This window comes from Eschscholzia californica, unplaced genomic scaffold (genome assembly GCF_041429995.1).
Source record: "Eschscholzia californica isolate CP2 unplaced genomic scaffold, dmEscCali1.0.p SCAF_1, whole genome shotgun sequence".
In the NCBI taxonomy this organism is placed as follows: domain Eukaryota; kingdom Viridiplantae; phylum Streptophyta; class Magnoliopsida; order Ranunculales; family Papaveraceae; genus Eschscholzia; species Eschscholzia californica.
Genome location: NW_028238198.1, coordinates 50,572,773 through 50,590,019, shown reverse-complemented (window position 1 = coordinate 50,590,019; position 17,247 = coordinate 50,572,773). Strand labels below are relative to the sequence as shown.

Here is a 17,247-nt window from a genome sequence, read left to right as displayed (position 1 = left end):
CAATTAACCTGCAAAATCATGGTGAGGAGAGAAAGAGAGAACAAAAAGGTAATGTGCGTCTGCCGGGAGTCGAACCCGGGTCTATTGCTTGGAAGGCAATTATCCTAACCGTTGGACTACAAACGCTTCTTGTTCAAGTAATTAACTAAAATGACTAAATTCAAAAATCCTAACAAAACTTCCTCCATATGAAGGTTAAAGAGCCACATTTTTCAAGTAACTCCTAAACAACTGGACTCGGCCAGGCTAGGCCAGCGCTCGCCCAGAGACCTGATTCGAACTGCTCGTGTAGATGCATCTACATTAGAAATGGGCGAGCTTGATATCAAGTACACAATTATTGTTTTCTCATTGAGAAGTTTATATGGGCGTGTTCTAATTGAAATGAGACATAATTTGCACTCGTAAAGCAAGAAATCATTTACTAACTGCATACTAAAACAGGTCTTAGATAGAAGACCAGTAAAGGTCGATTTTTATTGATATCTATCCCATCTTATATATCAAATAATAGACGACGTTACAAGAACAGTTGTTGCTACTAATAAGATAGAAGACCTGCAAATTTTGCTTCAACTTCAGTAGTCCCGTAGCTAACTCAATAACATAAATTCAGTGTGTATTACAAGCACATGCAGGTAGTTTCATAACTATCCCCACAGACCACAGTAAGAGTTATGGAAATCATCGGAGCAAAACTTCAATCGCCTTCTCTAATTTGCGATATTAGGCGCTCCTGTCTCTTCTGTTTCACCTTTAGTTTTCATGTATGGGTATGTCTCACATTGTTGCAGCATTCAATAATGGTTCAACAAATAATCTCAAAAAAGAAAAAGCTCAACCTTATGGATGAAATAGTTTCTTAGATTCTTCAAGATCAAGTGTGTGACAAAACCAACTAAATCTGTAAACCGTTTCAAGCGTTTGGGTTTTCACTTTTTCTTTTCTGCAGATTCGAAATGCATTCAAAGTCTTTGTACTCTTTGATGATCTTAGGAGCAACTCACAGTGTAATTTCAGTTCTAATTCCTGAAAGAAAAGTAAATGATGTGTATCTGGAAACCAAAATACGGCTTCAAACCAACTCGAGATAAGCCAATGTAATAAACATTCTTCACCCATTTTATAACTAGCTTGGCGTTAACTCAAAGAAGTTCGAAAATTCTGAAGTTCTAATAGGGAAAAAACTGTTACGTTATTATATAGGTTATTCTGATGTTTATGCTTCAACAGATTCCGCCCCTATATTGCACTTGTTCGTAACCGCCCGATTATTGGCAACATCTCTATCAGCTGCTATCGTACTGTTTCTTTACAAATCTTGCAGCAATCAGCACATTAATTAGTTCAAACACCAACATCAAAACTTTGAACCCATCTATGAATCTTCTAGTATGTAGTTTAGATATCTACTCTGGAAAAAATAAGACTAGATTTCATTTTTGCATTAGGTTCTACAGGTAATCTGCATTTTCTTGAGATCGAGATGAACTCAAGGATATGCCAGAAGAATATGCAGAGACTATAAAAGGCTTGCCTTCATCTTTGCACCCAAGATTCTGTTTCCGTTCGAGGATAGACAGCGCTGGCCAGTTATTGTTTTGGTCAATCAGAACGACCCCAATAACAAAAGTGGATCGACAGTGGTTAAAGTGGGATTGGAAGAATGAGGGCTATATACTTTGACGAAGGCACTGAAGAACCTAAAAACTCAAAATTCAAAAGGCAATTTGGCTGTACTAGATCAGCGTACTTCGTTCTCGATCTTCTCTGAAGAGTTAATTTGGGAATTATATCAGGAGTTTATTTATCAAGAACATGTACTCGAAGTATTATAGCCTTTTCACTCACAGTGGTTCAGTTCATATACCTCTTTACTCTATCACTTCTATGATGTATCAATGCCAATTGTAACGACTAAGTAGATCGTAGTCGACTTCCAAAAAAAAAAGACTCAATGTAGTCCAGGGCATATCTCTACTGTGTGAAGCAGCCATTTTCGAGCTATCTATCTACTTGGGTGAGAGGAATTCCCTCGGCCTCGAGAGTAGTGCTACGACCTTCTAAATTCTAATGCTCGGGCTCCGCCTCATAGCTTCTCTGCTCAATTCGTAAACGAGTGGTGTGCTCTGATTAAACACCTCCCACAAGTCTCTCTGTCAGAAGATCTTTTATCAAAGCTTGGATTGAAATGCATCGTTAAGGGTCTCATTCTGCCTTTCATCTCAAGAAAGCATCGGTCACGACTCTTACCAAGACTTCTGAACCCATAACGGGCCTGGCTCCCGTCATTCCGTTAAGTCCACAGACAGATTTCTTAAAAGAAATTGCAGCAGCTGGGCGCATATTTTCAAAGACAACAACTATGCAGAGAGCCCGACAAGAGCAACGACTAAAAGGAATTAAATTGGATGCGACTTAAGGAAGCTAAAGGAGCTAACGAAGGCTACTTCGGGTTCTCCAATTGTTGAGAAGGGTAATTGTAGTCATTCTCCAAGAGAGCAATTTAGATAAGATTAATCTTCCCCGGACACTTCTCGAGTTTGATCTAGGGTTTTCCTGAAACATGAGATACAGTTTGCAATCAAAACAGATTGGTCTCAATTGAAAATCCTATGAATCAGGTTTTCAAGAAAACAAAATCACTGACTTATTACCACTTTCCACCATGATATTTGATTGGATTTGTGTAATTGTGTTATTTTTCAATCCACTCAACTTACACCCATTCTCCTTGCACCCACCACTCCCACCTCCACTATCACTGTTAACACCACCACCACCACCACCACCAGAAACTCTTCCACCCAAAGTCCCAAACCCTTGTAGTGACTCCCACATCCCAGGCTCCCACCATAATATTTGTTAGAGTTAGGTTATTTTTCAACCCAAATTCTTACCTCAATTATACAAAAATTCAATTCACTCAAAATTTTCACTTTAAATGATCTAAACAATCATTGGTACCTGTTCATATTCATCACACCATTTGCAGTAACAATCTCAAATTTCATTAGGAGAAAGAAAAAAGAAAGACAAATCTTGTAATCCAACTCCCAAATCCAATCAAAATTTCAAAGAGAAAAGACAAAACCCATCTAATTAAAAATTTAAAATTATAATAAGGAAACTTTGTTGTATCTTCAACTACATCTAATCTTAATCATATAATACAATTTTCTAGAGAGAGAAAGTGAGAAAGAGAGAGAGAGATGAATTAATCAATAAGGACGATTAGGTGGGCGTACAGAGATTTGAACTGGTAAAGGTCGACCAGTTCCAGACCCACCGCAGCTACTACAAGCCATTCGACCTGACCCGGCACAAGTTCTACAACCAATATCACCATCTGACCACCTAGAACACATACAGTTAACCCTACCTGTTCCATTGCAACTCGAGCACCGATTCCATGGTCCTGCCATCGGTTTCTGGTCTATCACCGATTTAACCAGAACTGCTCCGGCTAATACACCCAAACCTGTTGTTACTAGCTGATATGCCACCACCGGACCCATTTTCCTTTCTGACTTTCTGGTTGGTGGAAGAAAGAAGGAAGAGGAAGAAAGAAATTGATGAGGTTTTTAGGAATACAATAGCGTGAAAGAAGTAACAAGAAAGGATAGAAAGGTGATTGATTTTTATGATACTTTTTTTTTATCTTATTGTTTATGTGAAGGAGAGTGGAACAAGTGGTGTGCGGTTTGAACACGGCGTCTCTAGGTCTTCTTTGGGTGGTTATGGTAACAACCACACATGAGGGAATTTGGATTTGTATCGAGATGTTCTACTTGTAGCCTCTTTTTTCAAACATATATACACATTTCGTTTTGTATTTTGACTTCGTTTTTCTCTAACCATACCTTTGTAACAAATTCGTCAAATATCATAAAAAAGGAAAAGCAAATTACCTAGATATCATGTCGTGTCATCACATATTTAACTTTGTAATTATAAAGTTCAATTCGTCAAATATTCTTTGTTAAATTTTTACCATCACATTTTCTTCCACTTACTAAGATAAGAGCAACTCGTCAACACTTGGTTGTCCAAATTTCAAAATTCTAGAGGTTACATGTTCGATTCTCAGAAGAAGTGAAATCCATAGTTATTGAATCTGAGTTAGTAAAGGTATAAATAATGAAATAAGCTTGTCGGATTTTACACCTATTTTATGATGTTGGGTTTTAGGCCACTTTCATTTTTTATTATTGGTTTAACTTAGGCAGTTATCGTGCTTATCACATCGTCATGATGTATCAATGCCTTGTAACGAATAAAGTAGATCATAGTCGATTTCTCAAAAAAAAAAAAAAAAACAGATAAGAGCAACTCCAAAGCGGGTCGCTGTAGGTTGAGTTGAGGCTCATCCCAATTCCAACAGACTGGTCGGTTGAAGGTCCCAACATGACCGTGGGAGTCCTAAAGGTCATGTTGGGGGCCATATCTGGTCGTTGGTTTTGATCCAACGCCCATTTTTTTTAAATATAATTATCTTTTTTTTAACTTTAATTAGTTTAATTTTTCTTAAATTCTAACAAAAACTCACACATCTATTAATTAAAATACATCTCGCTGACCTGTTGGTCCCCGAATAATTCTCCAACTTTAGAAAAAAAATATTATTTCGAAAATAGTTTAAACACGTGTTTCATATACACAGAAGATCACACAATTTTTTCGCACACCGACAAAAAAACCACACGCGTTTCCCACATACACAAATTTTATGCCCAAGTGTCACGGCCTTTTTGTCCCGTTAGGTCGACCCGGCATATTATGCTCAAAGACACGGGTCGATAGTGTGGAATATCAAATCCTAACGTACCGTGCGGCGTCATGTACTCCCTCCTAGTACATAACCAGCCTTCCCGAACATATTCGGAGCATCTCGACTATCAAGTCATCTTGGTTCCCAACCAATAATGCGGCATGACAACAATTTGTCCCAACCTACGAGCATAGCTCGAGCCGTCCCGTATAACGCTTCCTTGAGTCATAGACTCTCGCCCACTATAAAGGATACCAACATATGTGTGGAGCACACCAAGCCGCATATGCAGATCTTGCCATCTAGTCTCAAGCATCCGTCACCTATCATCTCGGCTACCATCCGGACATTGGGCATAGGAGCATCCATCTCTAATAAGCTACCTCATGCCCAACATAGCACATCAAGGCTTAGCTCCTTGAATAGCTCAATCCTCCTTATGGAATATGCTAGCACGACGCACGCCTCGCCATGGCATGAGAACATGCAACACCTTTTCCAAAGGAACCCGCAGTAACCTATCTCCAGGTACTGTCCCGAGCCATTTCCTATGACAAGGGAACCCGTGCAATATGCTTCTCTCGCATACGCTAGGCCGGCCTCATGGGTTGCGCCACGAGGATGCTCACTTTCGTGCATACCATGCTAAGGATGGGCGAGCTCCCATCCACGAGGTCTTGGCATATGCTGGATGCATATGAGGAAGGGAGACCACCCCCTCCTAAGGTGCAAACTTCTTGTTTTGCCTATTTCCACAAGGAAACATCAATCCTTTTAACCAGGCATACTCTCGTCTAAATGACCCTTCGTATCCTTGACAAAGTCTTGAATGCCACGGATGTCCCCGTGCATGGCCTAAGGAAGCTTGCTAGCACTCTTGCCCTACTTCGACCTCGTATTCGGCCCTACGGCCTATATGCTCGTACGTGCTCTCCTAGCACTCGTCACGTCATATGCATGCTCAACAATATGCACGTGACATACTCCCCCACTTGTAATGTCGACGTCCTCGTCGACTAAGTTTGGAGTACCACTTCAATCTTCTGCCTCAACTCCGATGCTACCACTGCACCTTCATGTCTTCGGCATACCGCACCTCCGTGCGAACTACACAGTCTCATCGTGTAGGCATCCCGCAGGATTACTTCAGTCTTCTGTTTTGCATCTTCCAATGCCTTAGGATAATGGTCTTCCGTACCATTCATCCGTGCTCAATGTTGCCCTCTTTGGCCTCAAATGTTGGCTCCCCCTCGGGTTCGCCCTCTTCGTATCGGCCCTTGCCGCTCCTCGACTCAGGTACCTCACCTCTTCGGCTTCACCTTGAGTTGGCATCTCGATTGTCACCTCCTATCTCTGCTTTTGTGACCAATCTTGCCATGCGTATCGCAGTGAACTGCGACACAACTCATCACCCTGGTACCTCAGCAACCGTTGCCTTCACCCGAGTTAGCATCTCGACGCCACTGCGTCTTGCCATGTGCTCGCAATGTTACCATCGCGAAGCAACTCGTCTTCAATGTCACTCACCTCTGGATCAGACCCAACGTACCCATGTACTCCACGTTCTGACTCCTTGGTTTGCTTGTTCATTGAGACCCTCGTTTCGACCTCTGTCCCCAACATCAAGTGCACTCTAGTACCTACGTATCCACTACTTGTACCCTTGAGTGTATACCACTTGACTCTTCGCAATGTCGCCCCTTCTCTTGACGACCCTTGCAACACTTGCGCCTCCGCGCCTGCACCTCTGCGCACATCTCAAACTCGCGCCTCCGCGCTTGCGCCACATGCGCTCGGCATCATCTGTGCCATCCCTTCCTCGGGAAATTGTCGTGTTGCCTTCGATGTCCACTGAAACGAGCACGGTAGCTTCTCTCCACGAGAACTACATGGTACCAAACCATCCACCATTGGCATACTCTTGGGAACGTCCTCTTTGACTACATCCAGACACACACTTGCCATTTAATCATTGGCGATGCTCCTTAACCCGAGCATCTTGGTAGGCTCGTGTCCCTCTTGAACACATCCGAACGTACCACCGCATAAGTTCCAACACATCTCATGCAGCACCATACGGCTTACTACACACTGTCACACTCGACGTTGTAATATATCTCTGACGATCTGAACTTGGTTCCAACTATCACCAGAATTGGACGATGCTTAATGTCACCACGACACACCATCCTGAAATCCCAAACGTGAGCTGATCTCTTCTCAGTCACCACGTACTCATTGCACATTGTAGGCTTGAACTCGGTTCCAACTTACCTCTAATGCATAACTCAAACATGGGCCGATCCACTTCAGATACAACGACCCTCATATTACTTGACGGCTTGAACTCGGTTCCAACTACCATCAGTACTGTACTTGGTCTCGTGAATCTGTCATCTAGACTTCACACCAATATGTCCATAAGCTTCAATGTTGGTTTCGGCTTATAGCACTCATGCGACATACCAAACACAACCGTGTTAGCATATCCATGTCTCGTCTCAAGTGAGTCCATTCTCTTTGGGACTCAAATGCGCTTAAAACATATCGTGTCGAACTCTATCATGCACCCTACCACATAAGCACAACTTGATCTAGCACCAACTTGCCCAACGATGTACTCTGTCCATCTATCTTACTCTTGACCACTGTCTTCTGTAAGTAGCTTGAACTCACAACATCACAAGTCACTCGATGCTACCTTCGGCTTAAGCATAAGAGAGTATCCTTCAACACCTTGTTGCCATACCCTGCTCTAACGCTCAAGTATCACTTGGATCAACATAGCTCCACTCTAGGATGCCAATCCAACAAGCTTGCTCAGACTGGCTTACCACAAGCTCTCAGCCTGACTCTACTTGCCATCTTGGTACACTTCATACCAAGCATGTTGTCCACCTCAAAGGACTCTAACATATGATGTACCCAATGCGCACTAAATCGTACTGAGCATTACTGCACTAAGCTCGCACACGACTCACCGTGCCATTCTCGGTTCATCCCATCTCTGCACTTGTCCTTACCTCTAAAGGACTCAAGTATATACGATGCCTTCTTGAGCACCAAGTCACACTGAACTCTTACAGCTTGCACATGACTTCTTGTGCCAATACGGTTCCATCTCATATCTAGCATATGTCCTTCGTCTCAAAGGAACATAGACCAAAGTATAGCTACCATCGTAGCATCCGTGCACACGGCCTATTCCTTCCATCGGAACTCTCGTCGCCTTATGCACCATGCATCCCTCGACAAAGGCCCCATCTTGCACTATAGCTTCAGAGACCATATCATCTTGAATGCATCTCACTCTGAAAGCCATCTCTTGGAATCATGCTCTCAACGTAGCTCTTCATACACACTCCAGTATACCACATACCATAGTGGGAGAATCACTAAGCTCTTCGTCACACTCTTCGAGCATAGATACCATCTCTTTGAACCTGCCGTCCAGGCTCTGGAAGTATGCTTCCAAACATACCACATGTTCTTAGGCATATCTTCGTGCTTGTATCCTCAAGCTCCCAAAACACATCCATTTGCCACTATAACTAGGCTCTTGGAACATATCTCGTAAGCTATCGAGCTCTAAGTCCATCTATCACACGGACCAGAGCAACATACTCTTTTGCCTATCCACTAGGCTATACCAATTGTTAAATGGTTATCAGGATGCAATACATCTTCAACTCGTGCATCTCCATCCTGCAGCTCAGGCTCTGACATCCATTTCTCATCTAGGATCAGAGCTCCATACTCTTAAGCTTGACCAATCAAGCTCTGATACCAATTGTCACGGCCTTTTTGTCCCGTTAGGTCGACCCGGCATATTATGCTCAAAGACACGGGTCGATAGTGCGGAATATCAAATCCTAACGTACCGTGCGGCGTCATGTACTCCCTCCTAGTACATAACCAGCCTTCCCGAACATATTCTGAGCATCTCGACTATCAAGTCATCTTGGTTCCCAACCAATAATGCGGCATGACAACAATTTGTCCCAACCTACGAGCATAGCTCGAGCCGTCCCGTATAACGCTTCCTTGAGTCATAGACTCTCGCCCACTATAAAGGATACCAACATATGTGTGGAGCACACCAAGCCGCATATGCAGATCTTGCCATCTAGTCTCAAGCATCCGTCACCTATCATCTCGGCTACCATCCGGACATTGGGCATAGGAGCACCCATCTCTAATAAGCTACCTCATGCCCAACATAGCACATCAAGGCTTAGCTCCTTGAATAGCTCAATCCTCCTTATGGAATATGCTAGCACGACGCACGCCTCGCCATGGCATGAGAACATGCAACACCTTTTCCAAAGGAACCCGCAGTAACCTATCTCCAGGTACTGTCCCGAGCCATTTCCTATGACAAGGGAACCCGTGCAATATGCTTCTCTCGCATACGCTAGGCCGGCCTCATGGGTTGCGCCACGAGGATGCTCACTTTCGTGCATACCATGCTAAGGATGGGCGAGCTCCCATCCACGAGGTCTTGGCATATGCTGGATGCATATGAGGAAGGGAGACCACCCCCTCCTAAGGTGCAAACTTCTTGTTTTGCCTATTTCCACAAGGAAACATCAATCCTTTTAACCAGGCATACTCTCGTCCAAATGACCCTTCGTATCCTTGACAAAGTCTTGAATGCCACGGATGTCCCCGTGCATGGCCTAAGGAAGCTTGCTAGCACTCTTGCCCTACTTCGACCTCGTATTCGGCCCTACGGCCTATATGCTCGTACGTGCTCTCCTAGCACTCGTCACGTCATATGCATGCTCAACAATATGCACGTGACACAAGGACGAACTGGCATTGGAGTTGATTTTTTAGGTTGAGCTGAGACTTAAAATTTTAGGTTGTTTAGGCCTAAGACAAGCTGAAGTGGACTTGCTCTAACTCCCACTTATTGAATCCGCAGTAGGATTTCAACAAAAATATAATTTTGTATGATCTTAATATATTTGGCGACTAAAAATCTAAAGAAAAATGGTGTATTTAGCTATAAATTTCAAACTACCTTCTAGAATTTGGTGAGATTCTAGTTTATTTGTTACAATATACACTAAATATTCATGAAGACTTCTTAATAGGTTGTATTTGATACAATACTGAATAAAACCAAAGCCAAGAGTGGTTCAAAAAAGTATAATGGGATAACCGGTTCCCCACTGGACGCATCTCATATGTAGATTCAGACTGCCCATGATAACAATATATTGACCCTACTTTATGAACTTTAACAGATACATCATACGGGTAACAAAATTTTTGTTTAATTTTGTATCGGAGGGAAAAGAAATTAGTTCAAAATTTAGTTAGTAACTAGTCAAAAACACCTAGAACACTTGTCTGATATTCATATTGATTCTTGAAGTTTTTATGTATTCCATGTAACACTGATCTTCTTCCGATGAAAAATGCAAATCAAGATGGGAAATTTCAGCATTTTGTTTGTCCGTGAAGATCCGTGGAATGCCTGCAAGAAAGCCAAATAGGAAAACGGTAAAACTACAAAAATGATTTTTCGGAGAGACAATATTCAATTATAATATTAGAAGAAAACAAGTAAACAGGCAAGAACTACTATGTCTTCTATATGCCTCAACTTGCTCAAGGTGGTATCAGTGATAGAAGTTGCTAGAGTTATTAACCTGCTCACTTTTAGTGATCAAAAGGAACAAATTCATTGAAGTGTATACAACTGAGAGAATCAACTAGATAGCGATTCTGAATTTCTCATTTTATTGTTGTGATCGGAAATCATATATTAGGTCATAGTTGCATGGATCCTCAACTTAAGCATCAGTGGTAGACAGAAACCAGCTGATTTCTTTTTCAATAAATACTACCAAGATATAGGTTTTCGGATTCTATGATTATACCTGATGAGAGTCAAATTGATTTATAACACTGACGACGAGATAACCAAATAGGCCAGAAAATGCACAAGCAAGCAACAAAAATAAAAGCTGTCGCTAACTATCTTCAGCTTCTGTTTAAGGTTTTGCTCAAAAAACACCTTCAACTACTCTATCTCCTGTGACCGACTTATAGGAGCATTTTTCTTTCCAAATGAGATGACAGTCCATAACAGCTAATTGGCAGAAAATGCCTCTTTCTACATGTAGCTAGCCTAGAATCCCAATGAATGAATTGCTAGCAACCCTGATGTGGTAGTCAGAAACATAACCCTATCAATAATGGTTTGACGTAGGAGATTCTTAATTAAGATCAAGAAAATACCGAATTACCGATTGGGATGGTAAGAGTTATAAGCAGGTTCAAACGAATGGAGCTCAGAAATTCAAGCCAAAAACTATGAATATAACTAAGATAATGATGCACCAGAGACGGAACTCTAACTTTAGGCATTGATGGATTCTTAATTAACCAAAATGTTATTTTACTTTTTAGCAGGGAATCAGGATGCTTTTTCATATCTTGGACTGTGTATTACTGATTGGATTTTCTTTGAATAGTCATGGACCTCAATGTTCAAGGTCCAACTTTTCTCCTTATGCATGCACTCATATTTTACAAGGTATAACTTTTAGCATCAGTTCTGTTTGTATTTTGTTTTTAGGTCTTGCAAAAATGACCCGACCATGTCATTGGCCAATGTTTGTTAACAGATTAACATATTGATTCTTCTATTCCATCAGACGGAAATTAGAGAAATGAGACTTCCATTTCTCACAGAAGATTATATAAAACAAATCACAAGGTTTATAGAATCTAGTAATACTAACCATGAAAGCATTCCCTTGCTTGCCCAGCCATAAGAACAATATCACCACTTCGGAGGAACATAGCAACAGGGGGTTCTTCTCTAGATTTTCCTCCCAGTAAAAAGATAGCTTTGCAACCCAAACTGGCAAAGAAAAGAATACCGTACTTATACCCCGAAATAAAAACATGTAACTATACACAAACAACTTAGTCATCCACAGCTACCTGATGCTAACTATAGGTTTGCTCCAATCTTCTTCCATGTCATCCAGGTGACCTCCAAGCATATCACCTGAGAAAAGCATCACATGGAGATCAGTTTGTAGAGACTTAAATTCTTGATGATTTAGAGGAAGAAGGGCCAAGGGACCACCTTTTAAGGTCTTAAACCATAAGTTCATTGAATGTAAACTAATTTAAATTGAGTTATTAAATTTGAAAAATGATCAAAATCTAAGATGGGACAAATCAAAAGTCCAAAAACTGTTTTCGATTCTGAGACTGCAATTGTTATTTATTAATATATACTGAAAGCAAAAAATATGCAGGACAAAAGCAGACCTGTATCTTCAACACTTAAAATAGGAACTCGGACTATTCTTACGTTACGTGCAAACATTTCAAACTAATACAGGGGAAATCCAGGACTACTGCAACTTAACCAATAGAAACCGAAATAATCATTCTAAATAGCTACCAAAACTGAAACATTAGTGACAAATTGAATCATGATCAGACCTCTAATCAATAGAAGCATAAAATTCAACTGAGAATGTAAGGTTGTATACCAGAACCAAAATAGTTTACTATTGCAGCTTCTGGACGGAATTCCTCCCCATTTGACATGGCAGGTGTTGCCATTCTCTTGGCAAGCTGGCAAAGTGTCTCAGGGATCTCGTTGTGTGGGAGAGAAACATCATAATTACGCTGCACCATGAATAAAACAGTTCAGAGAACATCAATTCTCGGAACTAGAGAATGTTGAATTTCACTTACGAGTTACGAATTTGTTTGTAACTTGTTGTATGAGACAAATAAATGAGCGGGATTTATGTAACTAAAAGTCACTCATAAATTTGAACGTAGAATGATAGAGTCATAGACATACGAATAACCACTATTCAGAGTTATATAATGACCTTAGACCAGTTAAATTGAAGCCCGAGGGTACTCCACCGCAGTTTCCGCAGTAGACTGGAGGCTGTGATAACTTTGCATGAATCTCCTCTGTGTGTCATGTTATCGCAAAATTGCCACTTCTTACCATCTATGCTGTCAGAGGTTGAATTCAGCTTCGAATTGGCATCAGAGTTCGAAGCATCAACTTCAACCAAAACTTTTTGTTCTTGTGCAGCAATAAATAAGTTCTGAATGGGGCCAAATATTGCATTATGATTAGTTCTATTTGGCGGTTGTGGAAAATTTCTCAAGCTCTCCTGAATCCAGTGGCTTTGTTCTTCCACACTCAATGCTCCAGGAATAAAGTAAAATCCTGCAAACGTAGAAAATAAAATGAACAAGTAGAGGATGTGATAAAGAGTAAACACTTGAGAAAATTAGATTTAGAATCTAACCTAAAATAACAATATGGGTCCCTACCAATTGTTTATTTCATTTGTAACATCGACGACAACATAATCCACAGATTTTTACGGATTCTCGCCAAATGCACCTATTTATCTCAAATGTACAACCAACCAGATACAAGAAAATATTTACCCACCCCAAATTCGAACAAATTCAATTATTTCTAAACCCTCATAAAAAACAACAAACCAACTCAATTCAAATATAAGAAGCAGTAAATCGACCCAATTTCAAATCAGAAGTACAAATCGAGTTCAAGTGAATTGAAACATTATACTAACATTTTCAAGAAATCGTTCAACAAGATCAAACTCCACTTCCACAGACGCTCAAAATGCTCGATTAATAATTCAGTTCACCTTATAGCATACTAGTGGGTAGGGCAAGTAAAAATTAAACATAAGAAGATAAAGAACAATAATATCATACCAGGCCGATCTTCAAAGCAAAAAACTGGACAACTGAAGTCCGATTTAAGCTCAAAAACTCCAGGAGGTGTTTGTCCATTCTGATTGAATGATTCGAGTATCGATTTGAAATCGACCACCTCAGACAAATCAACTTCTTTGATCTGATTTCTCCTGTAAAAGAAGAAAAAGAAAAGGAAAAGTACGGAATGAGTTCAATTTATAAAACCTAGGGTTTTGAAAAATTGATTACGAGGGATAAGAAATAAAACCTTTTGGATGAAGTTTTAGAGTTGTTTTGTTTGTAAAGCTTGTATTTCTTCTCAGCTTTTCGAAAAGCAGTTCGATCGGAATCGTCCGGATTTTGACCCGATTCGTACATCTCTCTCTCGCAACGTTCGATGTGTTCTTGCGATTTCTCTTACTGAAAAATTATTAACTTACCGCCATTTTTTAAGGTCGTCCCACACCCACAGTAATAAGAAATTTATACCAACTTTTTAGAGTCCGTTTGATAAGTTAGGAAGTCTAAAACCAATTTTTTCTGATGAGAAAGAAAATTAATGGTGCGTGTGGATGGCGGAATTGAGTCCTTGGGATTCATGATTCCACGGATTCATGAATCCAAGTAATATTTTTTGGTTTGTTTGGCAACTAAGAATCCTATGATTTATTATTATTTGAGTATTTTTAAACGTCTTTAGAAAAAATATGATTTTTGAAAAAAATAATGATTTTGAAAAAAAATAATGATTTTGTAGAAGGAAATATTTTTTTGTTGATTTTAAGCTTGAAATTTAGGTTCATTAATCCAAAATCCTAGCAAATTCTAGGGGGTATGGTGGAATTTTGGTCCAATACAAATTTTGGAATTAGGATTCAAGCGTTCTAGGATTCTTGGTAGCCAAACAGACCAAGGATTTATGATTCCTACCAAATTCCACTTTTGATAGGAATCCTACTTAGGAATCCTGCAACTAAACACACCATAAGTTCTTTCTCATTAGAATTGAGTTTTAAGGTGTTTGGTAAGGTTGGAAAGAAAATGGAGGGCCTTTAGAATTTGTGGTGAGAATTGCACGAGAACTGAGGGAGTGCCTATAAAAATCAAGTATTTATCCCCAAATGGCCCAAATCCTTATTTTCCAAAACCCTAAATCCCCAAATCGATTTTTATGTATTAACCAGATAGAGAGAGAGAGAGAGAGAGAGAGAGAGAGAGAGAGAGATTAGGGTTCATCATCATCTCTAGCTTTCAACTTCACACAAAACCCTAAATTCCCAAATAGATTTTTATGTATCATCTAAAATATTACCAAATGGTTTTCTTACTCAGACTTTCTAACGTATCAAACGGACCCTAAAGAGAAATTATAAGTTTTACCAAATACTAGGTATAGTCCTGATGCACCCGAAAAGGTTGCACACCCAAGCGGAGGTATCAAGTAGTAATCCGGCAAAGCCGGGATCGATCCAAGGATAGGAAGGTAGCTTGGATATCGAAGGGTCTTATCCCTCGGTCTAGATATTACAAGCTAACTTAGACTAAAAAAGAAACAAAGACAAATTGGGGGCTTTATAATGAAATAAGCAACAAAGAAGAAAGCAAGTAAAACAAACTAAATTATCAATGTAAACGGGCGAGAGAGATTCGAGAGAAGAGTCGAAGGAATAAGAGTCGGGAAGCAACAAAAGTCGGGAGACATATAAGTGAGCGAGGTGTCGAAGTTCGGGAATCCATGATAATACACCTATAACTATGTACGGTCCAATCGACTGGATTGATGTAAATCTAGTCTCGATTCCTAAGGTGGACGTTCATAAGCACTACGTATGTCCGGAGATAATACTTAGTCAAACAAACTTCCTAAACGATTAAAACCGAATCATCGAAAATGTCGTCTAGTCGCCTAACTATGTGAAGTGCATGACAAGACACATGAAATTTGAATCTAGACTACGATCGATGTCGATCACTTTACCTAATCGATTAACTATGCGAAGTACTTGATAAGACACATGAAAAACGATTGAAACAAGTAATAAAAGTAAGAGAACATCAATTTATTATCAAAACATTAAATCATATCAAACATAATCACGAATTCATCACATCTCATCTCATATAATCGACACACTAAAGTTAGCTAAACATGGTGATTGAATAAGAAATGGAAGGAAAATGATTAGAGAATCCCCCTTTTTCGATGTGGTTCGAGGCTAAGATCGTCGGAAAATATGAGTAGTTAAGGTGCAGCCGATCTCCCCTTAGCAATTTTTTGGGTTCCCCATAGCGACCGTCATCATCTTCTCCTTTTAGAACTCAACCTCCATTAAAGCTAACCTAGCTTTCTCTCTCTAGAAATCTTAGCCCAAAACCAAAATCAAACAAATAGGAAGCAAGCCAATGACATGGGGAACAAAAGCCCTAAGTTTTCCGACCAAGAAGATGGTCGGAAAACCTAGAATAATCCGGCCAAAGAAGCATGTGAAATCCGGGCAAAAGATGAAATCCGGCCAAATAAGCTTATCCCGTGCTCTTGTGAACGTCCCGAGCCACAGTCGCACCATCCACAGCCGTCCCGTGCAAGATCGTTGCTGTCCCGTGCTCTCGTACCAAGTTGCTGTGCCGGAACAGCAGCTGTCTTCCCGAGCTGCTGTGAGGACAGTAGCTCGGGCTGCTGTCCGGTCTTGCTGCTGCTGTTCGGTGGCCGTCCCGTGCTCCATGGCCATCCCGAGAAGCTCCCATGGTCGCATCATGCTGCTCCTCTCGGTTTTCCTTTGGCTCCCGAGCTCTTCAACCCGAGCTGGTGTTCCGGCCAAGCTTAGGTCGGCCTTAGTGCTGGCCGGCCTAGCTTGGCCGGCCTCCTTCACCTTCCTCTCTTTTTCTCCCTTCCTTTACCAAAACCCTAGTTTTTTCAAACTCCCAAAACTCAAAACCCTAGCTCCCTTCCAAGGTTGAAGATGATGATGAATAGTAGCTTTCTTTCCTTTGACCCATTTTTCTCACTTGTGTATACACAACCCTAGACTTAGTCAAACTTGACTAAGTCTTAGACCATTTTGACTTGGACCAAAGAGAGGGTGCTCATAAATTTATCTTTATCTTATTCTTCTTATTTTCTTTTGTGGGCTTGATTTGGACTTGGGCTTTGCTTCAGAAACAAGGAGGGTGCCTCCATACTTGATCTCTACAAATCTAATTTCAAGAGACGACTTTTGCTTCCATCATCTATAATTTCTCCGTCCGAACTTTGATTCGACTTCCGTTTTCACCGTCGGACTCGTCATTGACTCCTCTTGTCATTTGATTTGCTTGAAATCTTTTTCTTTCGTTTTGTGCACATGAAATGATAGTGACAATTCGCTCCCTTTATTCCGATTTACATGTTTATGTCCAAATATGATACCTAACAAGAAAAGTACATAAAATATTTTTTATGATACTCAAAAGGGACTAACTCATCAAAGTTAAGTGACCTAAATGTGCCATTTTCACGCCACATCAAACATCCCCAAACTTAGAATTTGCTAGTCCTCGAGCAAACAAATCAAACAAAACAATAAAGTAAACCTAACTCACTTTCGGAGGAGTCCCGGTTGCATTTAGCGTATGCAACAAGCCTTTAAACCCTTAGGTTACCCCTAAAGGACGAGTTTTGTCTCATGAGGGTTTCCAGTGAATACACCCACAAAGTTCTAGATTTTCAAGAGACATAAGAGTTTAACTATCGATGCAAATAA

General features: G+C 40.5%; 2 protein-coding genes, 1 non-coding gene and 1 pseudogene across 3 annotated transcripts; 1 reads left to right on the top strand and 3 right to left on the bottom strand.

Moving 5' to 3' along the window:
* Positions 1–54: 54 nt before the first annotated feature.
* On the bottom strand, positions 55–126 carry TRNAG-UCC (transfer RNA glycine (anticodon UCC)). Its single transcript has one exon. It is a non-coding gene; the product is annotated as a tRNA-Gly (tRNA).
* Positions 127–309: 183 nt separating this feature from the next.
* LOC147567418 (uncharacterized) lies at positions 310–2,576 on the top strand (annotated as a pseudogene).
* Positions 2,577–3,099: 523 nt separating this feature from the next.
* Positions 3,100–3,638, bottom strand: LOC147567417 (chaperone protein dnaJ-like protein). The gene has a single exon (XM_086654077.1). The coding sequence runs from the start codon at positions 3,516–3,518 to the stop codon at positions 3,222–3,224; it is 297 nt and encodes a 98-aa protein (XP_086510203.1). The 5' UTR covers positions 3,519–3,638; the 3' UTR covers positions 3,100–3,221.
* Positions 3,639–9,822: 6,184 nt separating this feature from the next.
* LOC147567416 (oxidoreductase, 2OG-Fe(II) oxygenase family protein) lies at positions 9,823–14,007 on the bottom strand. Its single transcript, XM_086654076.1, has 7 exons — positions 13,776–14,007; positions 13,526–13,677; positions 12,649–13,001; positions 12,298–12,436; positions 11,735–11,801; positions 11,530–11,651; positions 9,823–10,256 (listed from the first exon to the last, which is right to left on the bottom strand). The coding sequence occupies exons 1-7, from the start codon at positions 13,883–13,885 to the stop codon at positions 10,117–10,119; spliced, it is 1,083 nt and encodes a 360-aa protein (XP_086510202.1). The 5' UTR covers positions 13,886–14,007; the 3' UTR covers positions 9,823–10,116.
* Between the last annotated feature and the right edge of the window lie 3,240 nt (positions 14,008–17,247).

Bases quoted from the DNA above. Each gene is read 5' to 3' on its own strand.
- LOC147567417 (XM_086654077.1), bottom strand. From the start codon at position 3,518: ATGGGTCCGGTGGTGGCATATCAGCTAGTAACAACAGGTTTGGGTGTA.
- LOC147567416 (XM_086654076.1), bottom strand. From the start codon at position 13,885: ATGTACGAATCGGGTCAAAATCCGGACGATTCCGATCGAACTGCTTTT. The intron at 13,002-13,525 runs GTATGATATTAT...CTACGTTTGCAG, and splicing joins TTGCTTTGAAGATCGGCCTG to GATTTTACTTTATTCCTGGA. The intron at 10,257-11,529 runs GTTAGTATTACT...GCTTTCTTGCAG, and splicing joins AGCAAGGGAATGCTTTCATG to GCATTCCACGGATCTTCACG.